The 21,573-nt window shown below is 45.4% G+C and overlaps 1 protein-coding gene across 4 annotated transcripts in view; it reads left to right on the forward strand.

Annotated features, from left to right (window-relative positions):
• Positions 1-19,354, forward strand: part of Mcc (MCC regulator of WNT signaling pathway) — a 369,600-nt gene extending 350,246 nt beyond the window's left edge. For all 4 annotated transcript variants that reach the window (XM_041660361.1, XM_041660358.1, XM_041660359.1 and 1 more), the window contains 4 exons: positions 2,775-2,981; positions 6,602-6,699; positions 13,630-13,752; positions 14,979-19,354. In XM_041660361.1, coding sequence (XP_041516295.1) covers positions 2,775-2,981; positions 6,602-6,699; positions 13,630-13,752; positions 14,979-15,159 — 609 coding nt within the window. In that variant the 3' untranslated portion in view covers positions 15,160-19,354. The remainder of the gene's footprint in view (positions 1-2,774; positions 2,982-6,601; positions 6,700-13,629; positions 13,753-14,978) is intronic.
• The last annotated feature ends 2,219 nt before the right edge of the window (positions 19,355-21,573 follow it).

Here is a 21,573-nt window from a genome sequence, read left to right on the forward strand (position 1 = left end):
ACTCTGGCAAAAAGCTCTGGTTTCCTGTCACCCTGGGCCTTTAGGAGCTCTAAGTCTGTTTAGTACTGGTGCTCTCCAAGGAGAGTTGGTAGAACGTTTCTGGCCAGTGTTCCACCAAGGTCTTGGGCTCTTCACCCATGGGCTGAGCTACTTGTTACTATTTATAGAGAAAGAATCCATTGCCCTTCGTTGGAAGTTAGTTACACTGCCATCCCTTCGGCTCAGGACACCCTGCCTCTCAACTGAGCCACAGCAGTGGGGGGAGCTGATTGGAGCAGCTGGTGCAGGTCCTCACCTCTGGATTGGGCTGCCAGGCCGTGGTCATCACGTCTCTAAGATGCTGGTGTTTAAATCAGGGAAGATGCGGGGCAGAAGGAAGAGATGTGGGAATCCAGGCATCCCTTCTTGGTACTAACCCATCCTGCTCTTCTTCATCCAGCCACTCGGCTCAGAGTGCTCACATTTCTCCAGCTGAGTTTGTAGGACAGCCTGTGAGCCTGGCCCTGAGTACATTAGCATAGCGACTGTGTCCCAGTCAGGAGCTTCTTTCGCAGACTCTTGTACCATGTGACATGAGCTATTAACTTGTTCTTCTATTTTTCACTCCGAACATCATGTTTTCTTTTATCCATAGACTAAGCATTTCCTTTTTATAGTCCAGTCAATATGTGGTGTGACAGATTTACTGTTAATTTGGCCATGAAAGACGTGTGTGCATGTATGTGTGTGTGCATGTGTGTGTGTGTGAATGCTCTAATATTGCCTTTGCCACTTGAATTAAACCGCACTCACCTGGGACGTTTTTTTGAAGGTGTAAAAGTAGTGAGCAGTTGGGAGAAACCATACCGTGGACCTCAGGACCCAGAGCAGTGGTTGTCCGTGTTCAGGCTTGGTTTTCCTTCTGAGTACTCAGAAAACTGACAACCAGCCCCATCTCCTTTTCTCTAATGTGTCCAGCGGTGTGCGCTGACCCACACATTCCCTAGTCAGTGGACTATGTTGGAATTCACCATTTTGTTTCAACATAAAAATGGTTTTGAGTAAACCCCACTCCTCTCTGGATGATCTATTTGGTTCTTTTAGAATTCCCTCTTATTTAATCCCAGCACTCAGGAGAGACAGAAGGATCTCTATGAGTTCAAGGCCAGCCTGGTCTACAAACGAGAGTTCTAGAACTGCCAGGACTGTTACACAGAGAAATCTTGTCTCAGAAAACATACACAAAAAGCATATGCTAACCATGAGTCCCTTCGAGTGGCTCATCTCCATCTCTTCTGGGGGTGGAATGTACATGTCTTCCTTGGAGAACATGTCTCTGTGGTCTCTGTGGGGTCTCACAGCACAGAACTCTGGCTGTCCTGATCCCTTGTGACCTGTGGATTGCAGAGTTCACGTATTCATTTTAATATGTTTTGGCATGAGGATTCTTGCATCATCCATATACAAGCTTGAATTTTGATTTTTCAAAAGAGCTTATTTCTTTCCTCACCCATAGCCCAAGAGATGACAAGTTGCCTTCCCACAGTCCTAGAAAAGCCATTTCCTAGTGTTTTATTCAGGCAGTACTTCAAGAGTCCTTGCTGACATAGGTGGTATCATCATGGCTGTCTGCCTCACAGAGGCCACGGCCAGCTCTTTCATGGACCTAATACCACAGATACCAGGAAATCAGAGCAAACTGTTGCCTCAAGCTGCCTTGTGAGTCTCAACTGCAGACTGATGCCCGTACTTCTGGCACTCCACAGACATTCTCCTTTCCTTCCAGGAAGCTTGCTGTGTGTGTGTGTGTGTGTGTGTATGTGTGTGTGTGTTCTGAGAGTGACCGTCACATGAACTCAGCATACACTGTTGCCATGGCCTTTGGATGAGAAGGCTTCCTGTGCCTTCCTGTGTCTGATCATTATAGTAAAGCGGGTTTGGCCTGTTCTGAGAGGTCACTGAGCACAGTGACTAATGTCTGCCCCTAAGGAGGACAAGCCTTGATGGGTACCCTTCAACTCTACCTTACTTTCAGAAGATGAAATGTTTTACTTTCTGTGGACTCTTTAAACAATGCTATGTGCCCAGGGAAGACTGGTGGGCGCCAGTTTTCTGGATCCTGGTCCAGGCTAGTACTTTCCTATTTTGAATTCACGTCTTACTTCAAAGAAAACGACCAGTTAAACATTTTAGATTTTCAGAATTTACCTCTCTGTGGGTCGGCTCAGCATGCACATGCCCTTAGGTTCAATTCCCAGCACAGAGAAAACAAAAGGACCTTATCTGATGGGTAATTTCCAGTGGGGGACCGCTCCTGCTAATTTCATTTGGCCCCTCTGAAGCAGATACAATTCTAATTAGCATTCTTTGACCCTCCTGGCTCAGCTGCAGGGTGACAAGAGTGACATGAAATATGGTGTCACGGGAGTGAAAGGGGAGTGGGAAGGAGCCCAGGCAGATCTCTTTGCATGGATATTTCCCCCACAACCCTAGCCTTCCATGCCAGGGAACTGACTCTCTCCAAAGCAACTGTGTCCATTTGGGGTCCTCTAGCATCTTAAAAGATTTTCCCTTACACCAAAGCAAAGTCTGCTTGCTTGTGATTTCTACCCATATGAAAATTCTAGCCTACAGGATGACAAAGCAGCTGCCTTGTCTACCTATCAGCCCTTCAGACAGACATGGGGAGACGGTTTGTCCCTAGCTTTGGGAGTGATATCTGGACTGTGCAACCATGGCAGCCCTGTGGGAGTACCGGGAAAGCTTCTCATGGCTTTATGTGCCTTGTCCCACAGGAAGAGATGGCTGAGCTGAAGGCACAGCTCTACCTGCTGGAGAAAGAGAAGAAGGCCCTGGAGCTGAAGCTGAGCACAAGGGAAGCCCAGGAGCAAGCCTATCTAGTGCACATCGAGCACCTCAAGTCTGAGGTGGAGGAGCAGAAGGAGCAGAGGATGCGGTCTCTGAGCTCCACGAGCAGCAGCGGCAAAGAGAAGCCTGGCAAGGTAGGGCCAGGATGGCGTGCGGGTACCCTGAGTGCAGGCATTACCTTCTGCCTTTACCAAGATGGCATGAGTACCCTCAGCGTGTGCATTATCTTCTGCCTTTACCTTGGTCCATCTCTCATGCTGTTGCCTCAGTTTCCCTGTTTACACAGGCACCAGAGGTTATGAGGTATTTGTAAAGAAACGAAATCCCCATTAAAAAGCAACATCTCACATTTTATCAAAGTTTGGGCATTTTTGCACATCACTGTCTCATCAGAGAAGTGGCCTGTGCAATGGGGTCCCACCCGGCTTCTAGCTGTGCCCCACGACAGCCATCGCTGGGTTGAGGTGCTGGCACTTCCATGTTGTTATCTGTGCTTATCTCCCTTAAATGTCTGAGCAAGGAATGCCAGTCTGCATTTACATGAGGAACATAAGATTCCAGAGGTGAGAGGCGCTGCTACCATCAACAATGGCACAGGGCTTAAATTACACCTGGCTGCCTTCTCCACCACCTAGCTCCCAGTGCCTTAGGAAGCAGGAAGGGTAGGTGTGAGGGAAGGCTTGGATTAACCTATATATGAACAGAGACCGGGCTTCAAGTAAAAACATTCACAGACTCTCGTATTCACATCAGCCCCTCTCCCGCACCCCAGGGGTCTTTGCGAGAATCCGAGATCATCCTGTCATTTTGTATTTCTTTGTATTTCCCTTCGACAGCTGCACTGGAAAGAAAGAAACCTAAATGGTTCAGACCCTAATGGATTCTCTCCGTCCCTCACTCAGGGAACTGCCTGTTCAACACATCCATTCAATATTTCCTAATATCAAACTTCCCCTGACACCTGTGTGCTCAGATGCAGGACTTGCAGGCATATGCTGACTGGCTGGCTGTGGAAACAGTTTCTCACAGTGCAGTTGTAGTTACTGCAGGGTGTCTCCAGCGAAGTGGGGTACTTAGGAGGGAGGGAGGGAAGGGAGGGAGGGAGGGCGGGCAGAAGGGCAGGCACTGGTATTGTGCCAGTGCTGCTTCCTAAGTAGCTATGAAATCTGAAGCACACCGCACAAACAGCTGGCAGCGTCAGCGTCCCTACCTCGCTCTGCAGATGAGCCCACGACACTCGCATGAGGCCCTCATGCACCCCACACACCTATTCTCTTGCATGCTATGACTAGATGCCACGGCAGCCAGACCAAGGGGGAATTGCTGTTGTCCAGGAGTGTCTGCTGGAGCCCATGGACAACCGTGTTCACAGTACAGTCAGAGGGTGTCCAAATGCAGGTTTCAACTGCCAGTACCCTGTGAGGTCATGGTCAGGTCCCCCAGATTAGAGGTTTAAGAGGAGAGGGCCCCAGTAGGGGTGGGAGCTAGTCTTTTGAAGTGGATTGAGTGGAGATCAACAAGGCCTCCAGCAAGGCGAGGCCTGAGATGGAAGGGTATCAATGTGTTGGCCCAAAGGCTCAGTTTGCAGTGTTTACCCAAGGACAGTGGGCAATCAGGGAAGGGCTGGAATGGGATTGGCATGGCTCAGGATCTGGAAGCTGCTATGCCAAGTGCAGTAACACTCAGGCGGAGGCCGTGTGGTGGCGCTTCCTGTAATCGTAATCGTATCCAGGTTTAAGCAGACATTTTCTGTTACATTCACCTTCAGAAGCTTCGCATGGCCTTTTAAGTTTGCTGGTCAGTTAGGGACAGAACCTTCAACAGAGCGCCAGTCTATGTATGTTCTTCGGGTGTGGTAAAATGGACTTAGTGGGTTCTTGCCGAAGGCCCATGAATGAACATTTCCTCACAGTTCTTGGGATTTATTTTGACTAAGAGTACCGTGCTCTGCAGTGGCTTCAATACACAGACATTTCTCGGCCAGGCCAGGCCAGGCGGCTTTGAAAAGCAACTCTGAAAGAAGTGAAGTAAGTGAGGTACTCAGTGCCCTCAATGTGTAATTCAGTAGAGTCAGATGGTTATTCTGACTCTCAGATATTAGCTCTGTGTATTATTTCAGTAAAGTCTTCCACTTTAGAGTCTAGGCTATTCATTGGTGTTATTTGCTAGAGATGAAGGAACCAGTACAGAGAAAACAGCCAAGCTTTTGGGAGCAGGGTAGAAAGAAAATTCTTGGGAGTTTGTCCATCAAACCAGCTTCAGCCGCCCAAGGGAAACAAGTGTTTCCTGCATACCCAAACTGCAAAAGCCTCAGGCAACTTGGATGAGACAGGGAGCCCTGTCTGTTGATGAGTCTTTGATAGGCATTGCAATTTGAGTGTCCTATCAATTGCTTGTGGCAAAATAGTCTTCTTTGAACTTTTTTTTCTTTCAAAATGAACAAACCATTCCTAGTCCATGGACTGTATGTATCCAGGTGGCAGGTCACAGATGAGCCTACAGCATCAGTTCTGTCCTGGAGTAGGTGATCCCGCCTATCTTTGAAGGTTCTCTCCAGCTCATGTAGCTGGTTCCTAGTTCCTATCCACATTGCGTTAGGCTTTCTGCTATTCTTGTCTATATGAAACAGACATTGTCATATATCAAAAGGCCCTGTGGGTGAGGCAGGGAGTCTTATGAAATGCTAACATCAACCATGGATGCATTAAAAGTAAAGGAGCTTCTAGAATTGGACTGATTTCCCAGACAGTCTTGGGCCTCTGAGGGTGTTATTTGGAGAGGTACAACCCAGGTGAATGGCACAGGAGAGGGAATGCGTTGGCCAGGCTACACTCAGGCACCCCCTGGAAGAGGGCCACAGTCTTTTAGAGTAGGCTAAGGAGCAGATGTGTCTCCTGCCATCAGGACTTTAGGGCCATTGTGATATCTCTCTTCACAGTCTGTCTTCTGTTACACAGAATAAGCTTCCTATTCTCAGGCCTGGAACACAACATCATCAGTGTTTATCCCTGGTCCCTAGCCCCTAGCACCAGCCACCTCATTTTGCAGGATACCCACTGATTAGCATATCTGTAGAGAAAAATCGCTTTCTTGTTTAGACATGGCTAATGCTTGCTTGTCACTTCAAGAGTTCTGATCTTACAACCCTTGTCTGTTAAGGCAAGACACAAAGTCTCTGTGTGATGCTGCTGCATGGGGCTCCTAGGAGAGGGAAGGGGGGCTTGTTTTTCTGTTGCTCACCTAAGTTTTATGATTCCATGCAACATAACAGAGCTCCCCCATCTAGAGAAAGCGAGCTGGTATGTGCCAGCAAGGACATTTATGTGTATTTGCCTTCTGAAGAGATTCACATGGGGCCTGGCTTTGAGTTCTGGATTTGCTAGCTTCTAGCTAGTAACTGGGCAGGGTAACCCCAGTGCCTGGGTTTCTTCCGTGGTGGATGAAGACAATGGTAGATAGTATAGCTGCCTTGGAGGGTCCCTAGTGACAAGGGAGTAGTGGCGTGTGGCAAACTAACTTAGACCTGTGTAGTAAGTGTCCCTCAGGGGTTTTCCTCATTCAGGGCAGCACATGATGGTAACAGGAAATCGGGGAACAGAGGAGACAAAAAGATTTGCTGCCTGGCTTTCCACCAGTTGGCCCACGGGTCCCACAGGCATGGCACTGCTGTCTTGTGTCCCACAGTGGCGATGGCTGTTGAAGTGCCTCTGGGCTTTGCTTCTCATCTGACAGTGACTGTGTTTGCTCTTCTCAGGAGTGTGCTGATGCTGCCTCCCCAGCTTTGTCGTTGGCTGAAGTAAGGACAAACAGTGACAGTGACCTGGCCACAGAGTTTGCCAGTGCCATCCGACGGTAAGCAACCCTCAAGCCCCCATGTTGCTCCTTTCAGCTGTGAGGGCTTCTTGGCACACTGATGGCAGCTGCTCATCCCAGCCCGTCCAGGGTCATACTGGTCTTCCTGGATAGAAGGCACTAATTCCTCTTACTTGTGCCCCAACACTGCAGGCTAGAAATGGAAAGACCTGCTGTTTTGAAAAGTGATTGCTGGATGTTGGCAAATAGACAGTCATTCCATTTGCACGTAAAAAAAATTTATTGGTTTGCACGTTGCCACGTTGACTAGACTCTTCCAGATTTGGTAATTGGTGATAACGAAAGCCGGCATCCTCCCCTTTCTAGACATCTTTAGTGGGACTGCATTCTTCAGCATCAGGAGCCCTTGCCACTGGGAGGGAGGCCTTGTGTCTTTCCTCAGTTCTTAGACATTTTCCTCCGATATTTCAGTGTTTCTTCTCCCACATTTGACTTCTTTTCCAAAGAGAGAGAGAGATGCCAAGGCACTTAGACTTCACAACCTAACGTCCCCTGCTGCGTTGGAGCCCAGAGTATGTCTGTCCAACAGAGTAGTATCTTCACGTTTTCTAGTACTTACATGAAAAGGTCAATTAAATAACTTATTTAACTCACTATACCCCAAATACCACTTCAGTCTGATATGTATTTTATACCTACATTACTTCCCAAGACCAAACCAATCAAAACTCAAGTTCTCAGTAGTTGCATGTATCTGTTGCACCCCATGTCTGTATGTAGTATGTGAAACACACGGTAGCATGTCATAAAGAGGGGCCTGTCAGCTGGGCTTTGCAGCTCACTTCATCTTTGGTTGTAGTTGCTGTGGTGGGTCAGTTTATTCAGTTTGTGTTTATTAATTTTGGTGCTGAAATCATCTTTATAATTTAAGTGATGTCCTCTTGTATCTTTATGAGGATATTTATTGTATTTATTCTTCAATTTCATCTTGTCCCTAGCCACCTATTCCCTTGGAATTGAGCTGTGCCCAAACGTTTACTTGCTGTTTCTGGTTTGTGGACTTGTATTTCTTTCTTTTCATTTGCTTTGTTTATTCAAAACACGGTTTCTCTGTATAGCCTTGGCTGTCATGGAACTCACGCTGTAGGCCAGGCTGGCCTCCAACTCCAAGATCTGTCTTTCTCTGCCTCCCAAGTGCTGGGATTAAAGGCGTGCACCAGTGCTGCCCAGCTTGTATTTCGAAGTATTGCCATCAGATTGAGCTCCACCTCCCTCTCTCTCTCTCTCTCTCTCTCTCTCTCTCTCTCTCTCTCTCTCTGCATGTTTCCATGAGGTTCTGTATACCACGTGTGTCAGTTCATCAACGGCGCTGTTTGTCCCTGCTGGCTGACAGTCTGTGAATCTCTAGCTGACCCAGCCTGGGCCTGTCTTGTTGAACCAGCTGGCACTCTGATTCCATTCAGATCCCCCTGACTCTCCTTCCCACTGCAGGGGCTTTTTCTCAGTGAAGGTTTCCTCTTTTAGGAAATTGTCTGCCTTTCCCTTTTCCTGGTCACTCCTGGTTTCTGATACACAGGGGCATTAGCTGCTTTCGAAAATGTTAAGCAGTTTTACAGAATTCTTTCCCTATTATTTCTTAGGGATTTGCTGTGGGAAATCCTGACAGTGGACTCTCAGCTAGCTTGATCCCACTATGATCCCTCTGTGTGGTGTGTCTTATACTATGGACTCCCAGTTGACTGAAGGTGACCTTGTGGGGCCTTTCCTACCTTCCTGGCTCTCTCAGTCTCTCAGCCTTTCTTTCTAAGTTAGAACGGCCCTGCATTTACTTCGCAAGTACCTCCTGGGCTATTGCTCCATTGAGATTGCTCTGCCTGGGGCAGAAGATGGGCACATGCCTGAACAAATGCACTAACTTCCTTGTGCCAAAGACTGGGATGAAAATCCACTCTCTGGGTCCAGTGGGGGAGCCATGTAGATATTGTATTTGTTAACTGGGCTTGTACATTTTTTAAATTCCCAAAGCCCCAGAGGGTTTTGCTGGCACCAGAAGGATGCAGGTTATGCTGACTAAGCATAAAGAGGTTTCATTTATCCCGTCGAGATAGATTCCCAACAGCCAGCCATAAGTTGGTTAGCATGGATTTCTAATCAAGAGCCAGATCTATGGAGCCAAGAAAGAACCAGAGAAGCCAGAGGAAAAAGGAAAATAACACAATTAGACCATAAATATAGCTTTGAAATGGGAATCGTCATTTCATGAGGGAGCACAGTCCAGACACCGGAAGAGGTTAGGGGACATTTCTAACTTTAAAGCTGGAATGAAAACAAACACCTTTCAGAAGGTGTCCGTCTGGTCCCTAGCAGGCTGAGTGGGGGTGTACTGCTGGTGTTTTCAGTTCTCTTTCCTGGGAGAAGAACTCCAAGGGCAGTGCTTCCTGCAAAGTAGAACAGTGGGGCTTGGGGTGGAGGGAGGAGCGCTGATCCCTTCGCAGAGAGAGCCAGGCATCTGTAACACCAGGTACTCCACCTGTCTTACTGCCCATTCCCACCCGGTTTTGGTTTCTGTTAGGCTTTCACCCTTGAGCCTCTTGGCATGTCCTTTTTCTTCCTTTGGATACAAAACATTTCTTTTATTTACTTCTTTTTTCTTTTTAAAGATTTACTTATTATGTATACAATGTTCTGCCTGCATGTATGTCTGCAAGCCAGAAGAGGGCACCAGATCTCATTATAGATGGCTGTGAGCCATCATGTGGTTGCTGACCTCTGGAAGAGCAACCTCAAGTCACGTGTTTCAAATGCTTCTCAACCCAGTTTATAATCCAGCCATTCCAGATAAATAGTCTTTCTGAGCCCGGGGCCCAGTCCCCTCCTATTCAACCTCTGGAAACCCACATCTCTCAGTCATCACCCTGGGTATCTTCTCTGCGTCCACAATGGTGCAAAGGGTCCATCAGTGTCCTTGGAGCACTTGGCTGTTAGTAAGATGCTCAAAATTCAGAGTCTCAGTTGCAACATCATGAACATACTTGTGGAATCTTCGCCAAGAGGGAGAAAAAGATGCTATTTGTTTCAGTAGCTATGCATGAATACTCTTCTAACCCATATACCTAAGGGGATGGGTGAGGAGAAACGTGGGCAATCCGGGCATAAGGCTTCTCAGCAGCAGCACCCCTGAGCCAAGAGCAGCAGGATCTGCACTTGTTAGTGGGAGCATGACTTCGAAAGATGCCTTTTAAAAAATTTACACTAGCTGGTTCCTCACACTCAGCTGATTTATAGTAGCAATCAAGCGCTAGGAGTGGCGCCAAAATATTCCATAAATGCAACATGGGTCTGCAGGATGCTAATGAAATACAGAGTGGGCCTGTGGATTGATTAGCATGGAAATAAATTGCTGAGGCCCAGAGCCAGGGGAGGTAAAGACTGACACCCACCCAGGGGTTTGAAGTGGTTGTTCCTTGAGTCATTGAGATGTCCTTTGTCATTGTCTAGTGTTTCAAAAGCCCAGAGTTGGCAGCCTCACCAGGAACAGCAGAGAGGCAGAGTGGTAAGGAGCGCCCTGGTACATGGCAGTCATGGACAAGGTAGCATTGTGCCCGTGATCTTGCCAAGTTCATCTCTTGAACACTAAAAACATGCTCCTCAGAGAATCTGGGCAAAAGGACTGCTGCTTTTCTCCTCCTGCTGTTCCTCTTGGTAACTCCAGCTCAGCTCAGACAGAACTGGAGAACCTCGTTATCTGGGGACACATAATCCTGACCCCACACGCCCGTGCTCTTAAGCAGAGTCCTGTTTATTGTACATCCTACTTATCTCCTATATGAGTCACAAGCTTCTTTAGCAAGGTGCTTAAGCACCCGGGCTCTGCTGGTAGATCCCAGGGTGTGGACGCCAGCCAGCGCTGCAGCACCCAGACCGGGCCTCGGATCACTCACTTGTCTAGTGAGCACAAGAATCATGCTGATGTCAAAGGCTTCTGTGAGAAGTGATTTTATCGTGGAAAAGGACTTAAGGATAGCTGTTATCTGCTGCCTGGATAGTCTAAATGCAAGCAGTTAAGAGAATAAGGTGGTGGACATGAAGGAGAAAGAGATCAAAGGGATCTTAGCAAACCATGGTACATCTAGCTGGCAGTGACTAACAGGAAGAGGCAAAGTGCTGTCATGTCCTGTCTCTGGGCCACTTGTCCACCGCTGACGGTGGCCTGAGAGTGATATTTAAACTGAAGAACGAGCAGAGGATTGGGAGACCATCCCAGGGCAGAGCCTTGAAAGTAGAGATGAGTCCACATACATCCTTCCAAGTTTCAGTAGAAGGCACCAGAGGGAAGTATTCTGACCTGGTTTTCCACACTGAAAAAGAGACCTGGCTGCTGTGTGAAAGCCAGATCAGTAGGAGGTCCGTGCAGAAGCAGAGAAGGTTGCTATGCTTATCTAGGTGGGACAGAATGGCAGTCTGGACCTGGTGGTGGTGGCAGAAGGGGGCATTAAGACAAGACTTGTGATACATTGGATGATGAATGTAGGTAGGTGGTGATGAAGGTTTGATCTGGTTATGACTGTACACATGGTAAATAACGGTGTTGCCATTTGTCAACATGAGAAGCGTGACTTAGTGTAGAATGTCAAAAGTTCTCCTCTGGAAATTAAGCTAATGATGAGGTGTGAAGCCTAGAGATCCGAGGAAAGGCCCGGAGGTCAAGATTTGGCCGTATAGTTTTAAGGAAAATAAATGGCAGTGGACAAAAAGAAAGGGTAAGAGACAAAATCTAATCCGACCAAAGTACTGAGTGATTCCCAATGTTCAGAAGTGGAGTTGAGAGGGAAAACAGGGAAACGAAGATGCAGATGGACTCTGGGCCCTGCACTGTCCAACGGCCCAGAGGGTCATGATACAGTAAGATACAGTCAGGGCACTGACTATTGTACCTGGCTCGGCGAGTCATTCCTGTGGCGTGGATGCTGACTGGAACTGAGTACTTGGCAGGCGAGGAAGACAGGTCGCCTGAGTAGACAGTTCCTGGAGGAACCCGGCCTGTAAGGTGCACGGCTATGACTCCTTGCTGTTTGATCTGGATTCAGTTCTTGTGAATAGCTCTGTGGCCTGCTGTCAAGCCACGCAGGACAGGATATATGCTCACCGGAGACTTAGCTGAGTCACAAATCACTTCTCCTGGCCTTAGAGGACACTCTGTTCTCCCGCTTGTGTACAGCTGTGATTCTGGCTGCCAATCCCTGGGCTAGTCTTACCTCAGGGGCCTGCTTACCAGCCCCTCCCCTACCTTATAGGCAGCTGACTTGGCTTCCCTTAGTATTGATAACCCCACCTCATAAATGCTTTGTGGGGACTCCTCTGCTTGGAACTGTGACAGCGCACACTTAACCACCTACTACCTCCTTTGTGGTAAGACACCACCTTTTATGACCATAAATACTCCATTTTCTGATGAGGTGCTGATACTGGAGCGGGAAGACTCATAAACCTGATCTGGACCGTTGATCTTCGAGTCCTATTCCACATATAAAGTTATTCTGTTTTCACCTGATGGTATTCACAGCAAAAGAAAAAAAAACTCCAAGAGATTGTGCAATTCTGGGTAATCCCTGGAACACTGTGAACACATCCGTACTGAGGTAGCAATTTGTATTTAATTTTCTCATGTGTGAAGCCAAAGAAAATGCTTGCATTGGCATTCTGTTCTACATACAGAAACCACGTAAATTCTTCCCGTTCTGATAGCCAAGCACATCAAGTTGGAAACTGGAAGGAACAGGACGTTAGAGGTGGGGAGTTCAAAATGACTGAGACAGGCAAGTGGATTCTTAGATTTTCCAAGTCATCCTGTGAGTGGGGAAAGAGCCAGAAGTCCTCTTAGTTTCCGAGGGACCTCAACTGGGGCCAGGCCCAGATCCCTGGCTGCGGCCCAGGAACCTCAGGACTGGCCGCCATGCAGCGGAGTTTAGAATGAAGGTTGCTTCTCCGAACTAACTCTACCTGCACCTAGACAGAAAGACATAGCCAGGTCTAGGGTGCGCTCATCAAGGACGAGCAGCGGAGTGCTAGACACGCTCAGGGGGGTGGGGCAGAGGAGTCACAGCTGTCTCAAGATTAACCATCCCTGCTGGTTTCTCTCAAATCCGCCCCACTCCCATTTATCACTTCGATAAGTGATAGGGTGACTCCAGCTACTTTAGGCTTACAGGCTGATAATGTGAAACACAGTCACGTGGTCTGCACAAGGGGTTGGTAAATGTTCTTTCCTTGTCTGTGGCTGGGAAGGGAGAGAAGTGCTGAGCTGAGTTCTTGATTCATCAACAAGAGGCTTCAAGCAGTTGGGGGAGGGGTTCCCTTCCTTCTATGTCCCCATAATTCTTTTTCTACTATCGTCTGAGCTACAAGTCGCATACATCATTTTACATTTCCTAGATTCCATTAAAGATGCAAAACATGTGAAATTAATTTTAACAGCACAGAGTGTAGATACCACTTGCTCAATTCCTAGCATTGTTCCCTTAAATATGACTGAATAGCACTATTATATTTAACTCAATATAGCATTATTTTGGCTTGTCAGGATTTTAAAAATTGAGGTATTTAACTTTATTATTGAAGTTTCAAACTGCAGTCTCCATTTTACACTTACATGGTATCTCTTGCCTTCCACACTAGATTCGCAGTTACTTCAGCATGGCATTGTTGGGATCCTGGCAACTGATCTATGCCCTCTTACTATAGGTCTATCCCTCTCAAAACAGCCAAAAGGGCCTAAGTTTGAGGTGTGGCCGATTTTTGGATCTTCAAATAAGTGCCCTAGTTTCCTGGTGTCTAGTCTTCTCTCGTGGAGATGTCTGAGTGGTCCTAGAGGGGCACTTCTGAGCTGGCCACACTCTTGTTACCTTGGGCCTGCCTCCTTCCCTCCATCACCACTGCCTACTGATGGCTGCTGCTATCTCTCTGATACAGGGAGAAAAAACTGAAGGCCAGAGTTCAAGAGCTGGTCAGCGCCTTGGAGAGACTCACCAAAAGCAGTGAGATCAGACACCAGCAGTCAGCAGAGTTTGTTAATGACCTGAAGCGGGCCAACAGGTAAAAACAAAACAAAACCCTCCTGTGGGGCCCAGAGGCTGGGCATAGGGAGATCTTTCCCTGTCTCCTGGGAAGTGAGTAGGGTCTACAATACAGTTGACCATAAACCAGGGAAGTAAAGGTGTACACCATTTCCGATGAGATGGGCTTATGAAAATGAAGTCTATTGTGTTTTCTTCTTGATGATTTCTATGATAAAGATTCTGAGAATTCAGGAAAAAAAAATTCTGCGTTTGAGCCAGTGTTTTCAGTTGGCAATCAAACCATCCATTAGAACAATACCTCATCTAGTGGGATAGTTTAAGGTTCTCAAGACTCTTAAGAGCTCAAACCTTTGTTTGGGGTACATGATCTTTATTTTAAAAAATGGGGACTCCAGAACCTTTGTGTCTATAAGATACTTATATCAGGAACTAATACTGAGGCAGACTTTTAAAAGTATTCATTTGCAAAATTCAAGCTTAGTAGACACCGTACTATTACGAAAACTGCTTTTCAAATTGTAATTAGAATGGCACATTTGAATTTTGTAAAAATGCCTACCTTAATAGGTCACCTGGATTTCTGTCTGCTTTGCCATCAAGAGTTTTAGGATCCCGAAAGGGTGCGTGTGTCCTCAAGTCACACTTTAGGGGCTCCAACTAGGGTAACACAGTGTACCTGAAGGGAGCTTCTGTTCTATTTTGGAGCAGAGAGACTATGTAGAGACACCTGGGCTTGTTTTCAGTCTTGCTACAGTGGGCAGCGGTCCAGGGCCAGTCCACAGGTCTATGTTCCTTAGCGGACATCATTTCCGGACAGTCCAAAGCACTGCAAAGTTGCTGCCCTTCTCCTGGGTGAGAGAACACTTTCTGTCACTTATACTTGACCATCTGCAGCTAGCAACCGTGAAACAAGTACTTAAATCTTTATTTGATTTTCTATAACTCAGCACCCTCCTTCTTACCTGTTTTGGAGTGATGGCCAGTTTGGCCTGCTGGTTGTCCCCTCTAGGCTAACACAGCATACAGCCTGGGCCTCGATTAGTATGCCTACGCCAGAATCCCAGTACTGTACAGTTTCTAATCTCTGGGCTTTGGATCCCTACGGAAGAGGCCTCTGTGCTCCCCAGTGCCACATGGAGAGGGTGTCAGTCATTCCTTAGTATGAATCTACTCACTTTCCTCTGTTCCCACAGTAACCTGGTGGCTGCCTATGAATCTACTCACTTCCCTCTGTTCCCACAGTAACCTGGTGGCTGCCTATGAGAAAGCAAAGAAGAAGCATCAAAACAAGCTGAAGAAGTTGGAATCTCAGATGATGGCTATGGTGGAGCGACACGAGACCCAAGTGAGAATGCTCAAGCAAAGGATAGCTCTGCTGGAGGAAGAGAATTCCAGGCCACACACCAACGAAACCTCGCTTTAACAGGCACCCAGGGCAAAACTCCAGGAGCTCCAAAGTCCTCTGCAGAGAAAGGGCCCAAGGAAGGGGAAGACTGCATAGAGGTCACGGGCTCCACTCCTGGCCTGAGAGGTCATGATAGCACTGTGGATAGAGGGACAGAGTAGGAAACCTCTCAGCCCTTCCTTCGCCCAGTCTCCAGATGCTCCAGGACTGGCCACAAAGGGCATCAGCAATGGCTCCAGCTAAGTGCGTAGCCAGCCATGTCGTTTCTGTTCTTACCACTCACGCTCTCACTTGCTCCGTAGCATTTCGGTTTATGTGGATTTCCGAGCCTTTTTTTATTTTTATTTTTTTGCTTTTCATAGACTGGACTTTTTTTTTTTTTTTCCTTCCTCGTCCAAGAGGAAGGTGGCAAGTGTTTTGTGTCTCCAGCATTTAGGGCTGGCAGCCCATTGCAGCAAGGCTCTGGCTTCCAGGTCCTAGGGTACCAGATTCCTGAGATACAGTCAAATAGAGAGATTAGTTGGGAGTTACAGATCACAGGATGGCACACAGTGTCACTGGTCATCCCAGACACACCGGTTTCAAGTAGAACATCGCCAAGGCTGTGTGTAGACAGTTCTGCACTGGACAAAAACCTGCTCATTTTTATTTTACAGTGAGGGCTAGGGCTGAAGCTGTTTTAATTTTTGTCTAATACTCTTGATGTTTGTAGTGAAGCCAAGATTTTGCCAGGGGCTTCTTCCAGAACAGAGAAAAAAGCTCTATTAGCGCTTTCCCAGCCCCAGGGCACCGTAGTTCCTATTCTGAATCAAAACCTAGAGTACCTGACTCTCTTAAAGGCAAGAGGGTTTGCATTGTTGGACACCGAGGAGACCTTTAATGCTGTACAAGATGGTTCCTACCTATTTAATAGAGTGCTACAGAACCTATAGTTCCCAACAATCAGGATGCTTAACTAGAAGGGGAAGCTGAAGCAGGGATGACAGTCACCCTGCTGAGAACCTATGCTTCTAGATCCATAGTTCCTACACACAAAAACAGACCACAAAGCAACAATCCTACCAGGCCTTAGTCTGAGTTTCTAAGTGAATAAATATATGGTGTATAAAAACCATGTGCCAGGCTAAAATGCCACATTTTTAAGTAAGTGATAGGGGCTATACAATCTTTTCCTTGTAATTTTCAATCTTTGAGGGTTGACGCAGCAGGCATTTGATTGTGTGAATTGTTGCACTGATTAAATACATGATAGCAGGTGCCTGAGTAATTTTTCTTTTTGTTTAACCTGGCTCTTCCAAACCTACTTTTAAATAGGAAATGGCTTCCATTAACATGTCTATTATGGTGAACAAAATTATCTTTATTTTAATTTCTATGAGGCTTAAAGCCTTCAGAATTTTCTATTTTTGAAATGCCACCACCAAAGTCTTTAGTGTTTCTCTCTTTAGGTAGTCACTTTTGCTAAAGCCACTTTCGGCTCATAAGAAAATAAGCAGAGCAAACAGGTCCACGAGGAACCGTCTGAAAGTTCCCAAGTAGGGCAGCAGTCCCAGGAGACATCTGTCCGTGGCTGACTCTGGTCTGCAGCCACGACCCCATGTGCACCAGCCACACTTGCCCTGCGACAGGAAGAGAGTCCACAGTGAACTCGCAGCTAAGACTGTCATGGGATCAGACAGTTGAGGTCTATTTTATCCTTGTCTCTGTAGCACACACACTCGAGGTCTAAGTGAGCGTCACGTGACCCATGCTCATCTGCTGACGTGGCACATTTCTTAATGTGTGTGTGTAGCCTGACACTTAAGGTTTTGCTAGCCAAGGTGCTTAGTCCTCCTTTCAAATGTGTGTACTTACAAGGTCTTCCTGAGTCTGCAGCAAACTTTGCAAGGGCTTTGGAAAACTCTGAAATGGAGCTTTGGCGTGGCTCTATAAAGAAGAACAGTCTAAGGCATAGCCATAGGCGTTTATTTATCCCAAAAACTGTTTAAGAAGGGGTCGAGTAACCTTACCACAAGGGAAACAGACTAGTAGATGTCTTCTCATTCCTACAGACATTACCTGAACAGGGGGGAAAATACCTTAGTTTGCTGCAGGGTTGGAATACCCGAGAACTGAGAACCACCAGGCTCCTGTATATCTGTATCCCCCCCATGCCCTGTGCCCCGAATCCCCAAATTCTGCGCAATGATTTAATTTCTGTGAACTACTTCAGAGCTGCCAGGAGTCCGGGTTATCACTTCATGCTTTAAATGAAAGGCAGAGAAAAGCATCAAGATAGTAACAAAAACACCCCTATTTGTCAAAAGACTTCCTCCCATAAATGCTTTCAATTATGACTGTTTAACTCAGAGGAGTATGTCCCAGTCATTATACAAACAGTGCCCAAGTAAAGCAAACAACACCAGTGTTCCCTCAGCGAACAGTGTCACCTACTGAATTACACTTATTTTTTTTAGAGGCCAACAGAGAATAAACTCACTAATAGCTAGAATTTCGGTCCTCGTCTTCATTAGGATTTGGTCCTAGGGAGGGAGTGGGGTACAAAAGCTTAAGTAACGTTAGTATTTTCTATTTTACGCTGCAGCTTCTAGAACAAGATCTAACTGTGGTAAAAAAAAAAAAAAAAAAAAAAACAACCAATTTTGTGTTCAGCAATAGTACAGCTTGCAAACTCTGTAGAGCAGGCATGGCTTGCTAAAATAACATTTCCACCTTTGACATGTGTGCACAAATGAACCTGTGTTTATACATAGGTCAGGTTGAAGTCCCTGAACCCGTGGCCTCCTACTTCACTTAGCTTTATTTTCTAACACCTCTGCACTGCTGCCAACAGCCCATCTGACCTGAGATGCTCAGACCTTGCCGTACCTGAGCACTCTTCTACAGAGGAAGACATTTTCATATACAGGCAAGTGCTACAATTTTGGTCATCCAGTATACATAACACATCATCTGATATTTCACACATGTGTACAAAGGAAAAAAAAAAAGCCGGGTCCCAGAGTCAAGAACCATGGTTGGATAATGACACCCAAAAGTTAGCATTTGATCTTCCCAATCTCTCATCTGAAAATTACTGACTAGGCCTGCTCACCAACAGCACATAAGTCCTGTAGAGAACTCCACACCCATACAGACGCTCTGGTTAGATAATGTTTCTGCTCTATCATTCACCTTTTGAAAAATGTTCTTTGTCTGTAGCGTTCCTTTGCGGTGCTCCGGTCAGGACACCCCCTTAAGAGCTCTGAGAGCCTAACTTTGTCAGGATCTGATGCAAAGACTACAAAACGTGCTCACTTCTATTTCTAATCTGCTTTTAGATTATTATAAACTTACTCTGCATGAAATTTAACTTTTTTATTAGTTGAAAATGTGTTTTTATACCACCTGAACGTACTGCTGTTAAAGCACATGTGACTATCTGCATCTGTCAGGCCTATTCTGCTTGTACCGGAAGATTCACTCGGAAGTGGCTACTAAACACACTGTACTATACCTTGTAATTTTTTAGGCTCACTTGTAGCTTTAAATGTTTCCAGATGCCTTTAGTTTTAGCTGCTGTAAAATAGCTACTTTGTGTTATTTGATATAGAATTGTTTAAAAAAAAAACTCCATTTATTTATACAGAGACATTTATAATATTTTACAAACGTTCTTATATTCTGAATAAATATTTCTAATTCCATGTGGTACTTTGTTTAAATTAAAGAGTGAAGACGTTCCGTAGGGTATTTACCAGTCATACATGTAAATACAAACCAGAGATTGCTTACACTGAATCAGGGGCCCTGATGGAAACAGGGGCTCGATGGAAAACTATTTCAGATCAGATCAAAAGAACAACAAAACAAGAACAACAAAATTCTCATTTATCATCAATTTTTATTTGGCTGTCTCCACAAACAGCATGAACAGGAGGTTCTCTATTGAATGATCTTTTTAAAAACTAATCAGAACATCAAATGTAAATTATGAGACAGCAGCTTCCTAGCATGGCGGAAGTGCTATAAAACACCGGCTTTGCTACATCGAGAGAACTTCTGATAACAACAGTTACATAGCTGAGAACTCTAAAATAATAATCAATGTATTTCTCCCGCCTAAGACCTAAGGACATCAGGACATTCTGGTGGAAAGCCTGGTTCTTACCTAAGTTTAAGAATTACTGCCATTTTCCATGTTTGATTTATACTGTTAAGAGTCAGACTGTGAATGAAGATAAGACATCCCACTGTCCACTCATTTCTGAGTGGATTCTACATTTTGAATTTCTATTAATGCAAACGGAACTTCATAACTTTTTTGGTCCAGAGAGATGACAGCTAAGAGTAACACAGTCATGCCTTAAAATTATAGTAAGGAGTAACAGGAACAGAACCAATGGTAAATAGCAACCAAATCGGAGCCAATTTTATTGGTAATGTATTATAGATAGTCAGAATTAGACCAAATTTAACACAATATCTTACAGAAAGCCAATGTGAGCGACCTTGTATCATTGTAAAGATACGGTTTTAGTTTTTGAACTAGTGTGGATTACATACAACATACTTACTGTTAAAGATAGCCCTGCATTTCTCGGTGGAGAACACAGGCGGCAATCTCCATGTCCTATTCAGATCCCAGTCACTGGATGACAGTCACAGCAATGTAAGTGAAAGTCAGTACAGCCACTTCATGGATGCTGAACTTGAGGGAGGCGGTGGGGTAGAGGTGTCACTGAATAAATCCAGCTCTAGAGGCTGTTGTCACACCACAACAAACCCAACAGGCTACTTTAGGGGTTCCTTTTTGGTTTCCCTAAATGTGTGGCTATTAACCACAAAATAACTTTCATACTGCCACAGACATAATCATGTAGGAGTTTACACCATCTTTCCCGTATGAAAGCACCCTAATGTCAAGCAATAAAATACAGCTGTAAGTTAGCAAAGATTAAATGTTAAATCATTTAACATAAGACAAAACCAATTCATGAAGAAACCAAATTTACAAATTATTTATTCTAAAGCCCAGGTTTTCTAGTGAACATTACACCCTTAATGAGGTAAAGCTTGTGTGCCAGCTTCTATGACCCAGCATGCCATTCACTTTTTCCAGACAAACTCACACACAAGCAGACTGTTCTGAGCCCGCACTGTCCAGGAACACCAGGTCTTCACAGCATAGTATAAACAGTGCTAAAGCTACACAACTAGGATTCACCTTTGGGCCCAAACTAAACTATATACTTCATTTTTGTTAGATTTAAGATGATCTTGTATTTATAGATTTATTTATTTTTGAGACAGGGTTTCTTTGTATAGCTCTGGCTTCTCTGGAACGTGATTTGTAGACCAGGGTGGTCTCTGCCTCACAGTGCTGGGATTACAAGTATGCACCACCACGCCTGGCCTGATTTAGGAACATCTTAATTAAGAGAAAATCACTTAAAATAGCTGAAGATATTAAGATTCATTATGGTTTCATTGAAGCCAACAGACATAGGTCTAGTAAGTCAACATTCATTTTAAAACTATTGTAAGATTTAAAACTAACTGGCAAACATAAAAAAAATAGCTCTTAAAGGTTAAAGCAAAGTTAAGGGTTTTACTATTATTCCCTATTTGTTAAACTGAAAAAAATTTATATTTATACAATGGAACTTAGCTGTCTACTGTCCTCATTTGAAACAAAATGCAGAAATGAAAGGCTCATTCCCTTGGATACTAGCATTTACAGTTACTTGTCCAATATTCAAACAAAGCAGAATGGGCTACATGAACAGCAGTGAACATTCCTGCACGCCGCGTGTCCAGGCACACCACTGCTCATGCTCCAGACGCATGACTGCAACTCTGCCAGCTCTCTAAATCTCCCAGTTGGCAACCTCTGTGCTAATGTCTTAAAGCTTGAGAAATGGCTTTAAAATGTACAGTTGTATCCCAATCCAGTCTAGAGTTATTGTTTTAGACATCTGGATCAAATAATTACAAGCAGAAAGTATACGACCTCCTGTAAAAGCTCACTAAGAACTAAGGACTAGGAAATGTTGCCCATTTCATTCTAGAACTACACTGAAGTGTTTTCTTTGCTCCCATACAACTTCACGGTTATATACATTGACATGAGGGAGCAGAGCCCTTCTAGCTGCTTGAGGCTCAAGAGTCAAAGTTATGGCAAAATCTCATGGTGTCAGAGGCAATAAGAGATACAGCCCAAACAAAAGACTGATTACTGAACAGATGCTCAAAAAATGGCACTCAACAAACGAGCTAGTAACAAGTCAAGGAAAACTACCCTGCAGCAAACACTGGGGGTCTTAGCTCCCACTGAGAAACCCATGTCCACTAAGACCAAGTCACACCCTGAAGCTGACTTCTGTCATTTCTTTCCACAGAACCCTTGACCCAAAACTGCCCAAATCACTATGTTGAGGTGAATTCCTTTTA

Source organism: Microtus oregoni, unplaced genomic scaffold (genome assembly GCF_018167655.1).
Source record: "Microtus oregoni isolate MIOR12 unplaced genomic scaffold, Mior012 000011F_ref0000422, whole genome shotgun sequence".
NCBI classification, from domain to species: Eukaryota; Metazoa; Chordata; class Mammalia; order Rodentia; family Cricetidae; genus Microtus; species Microtus oregoni.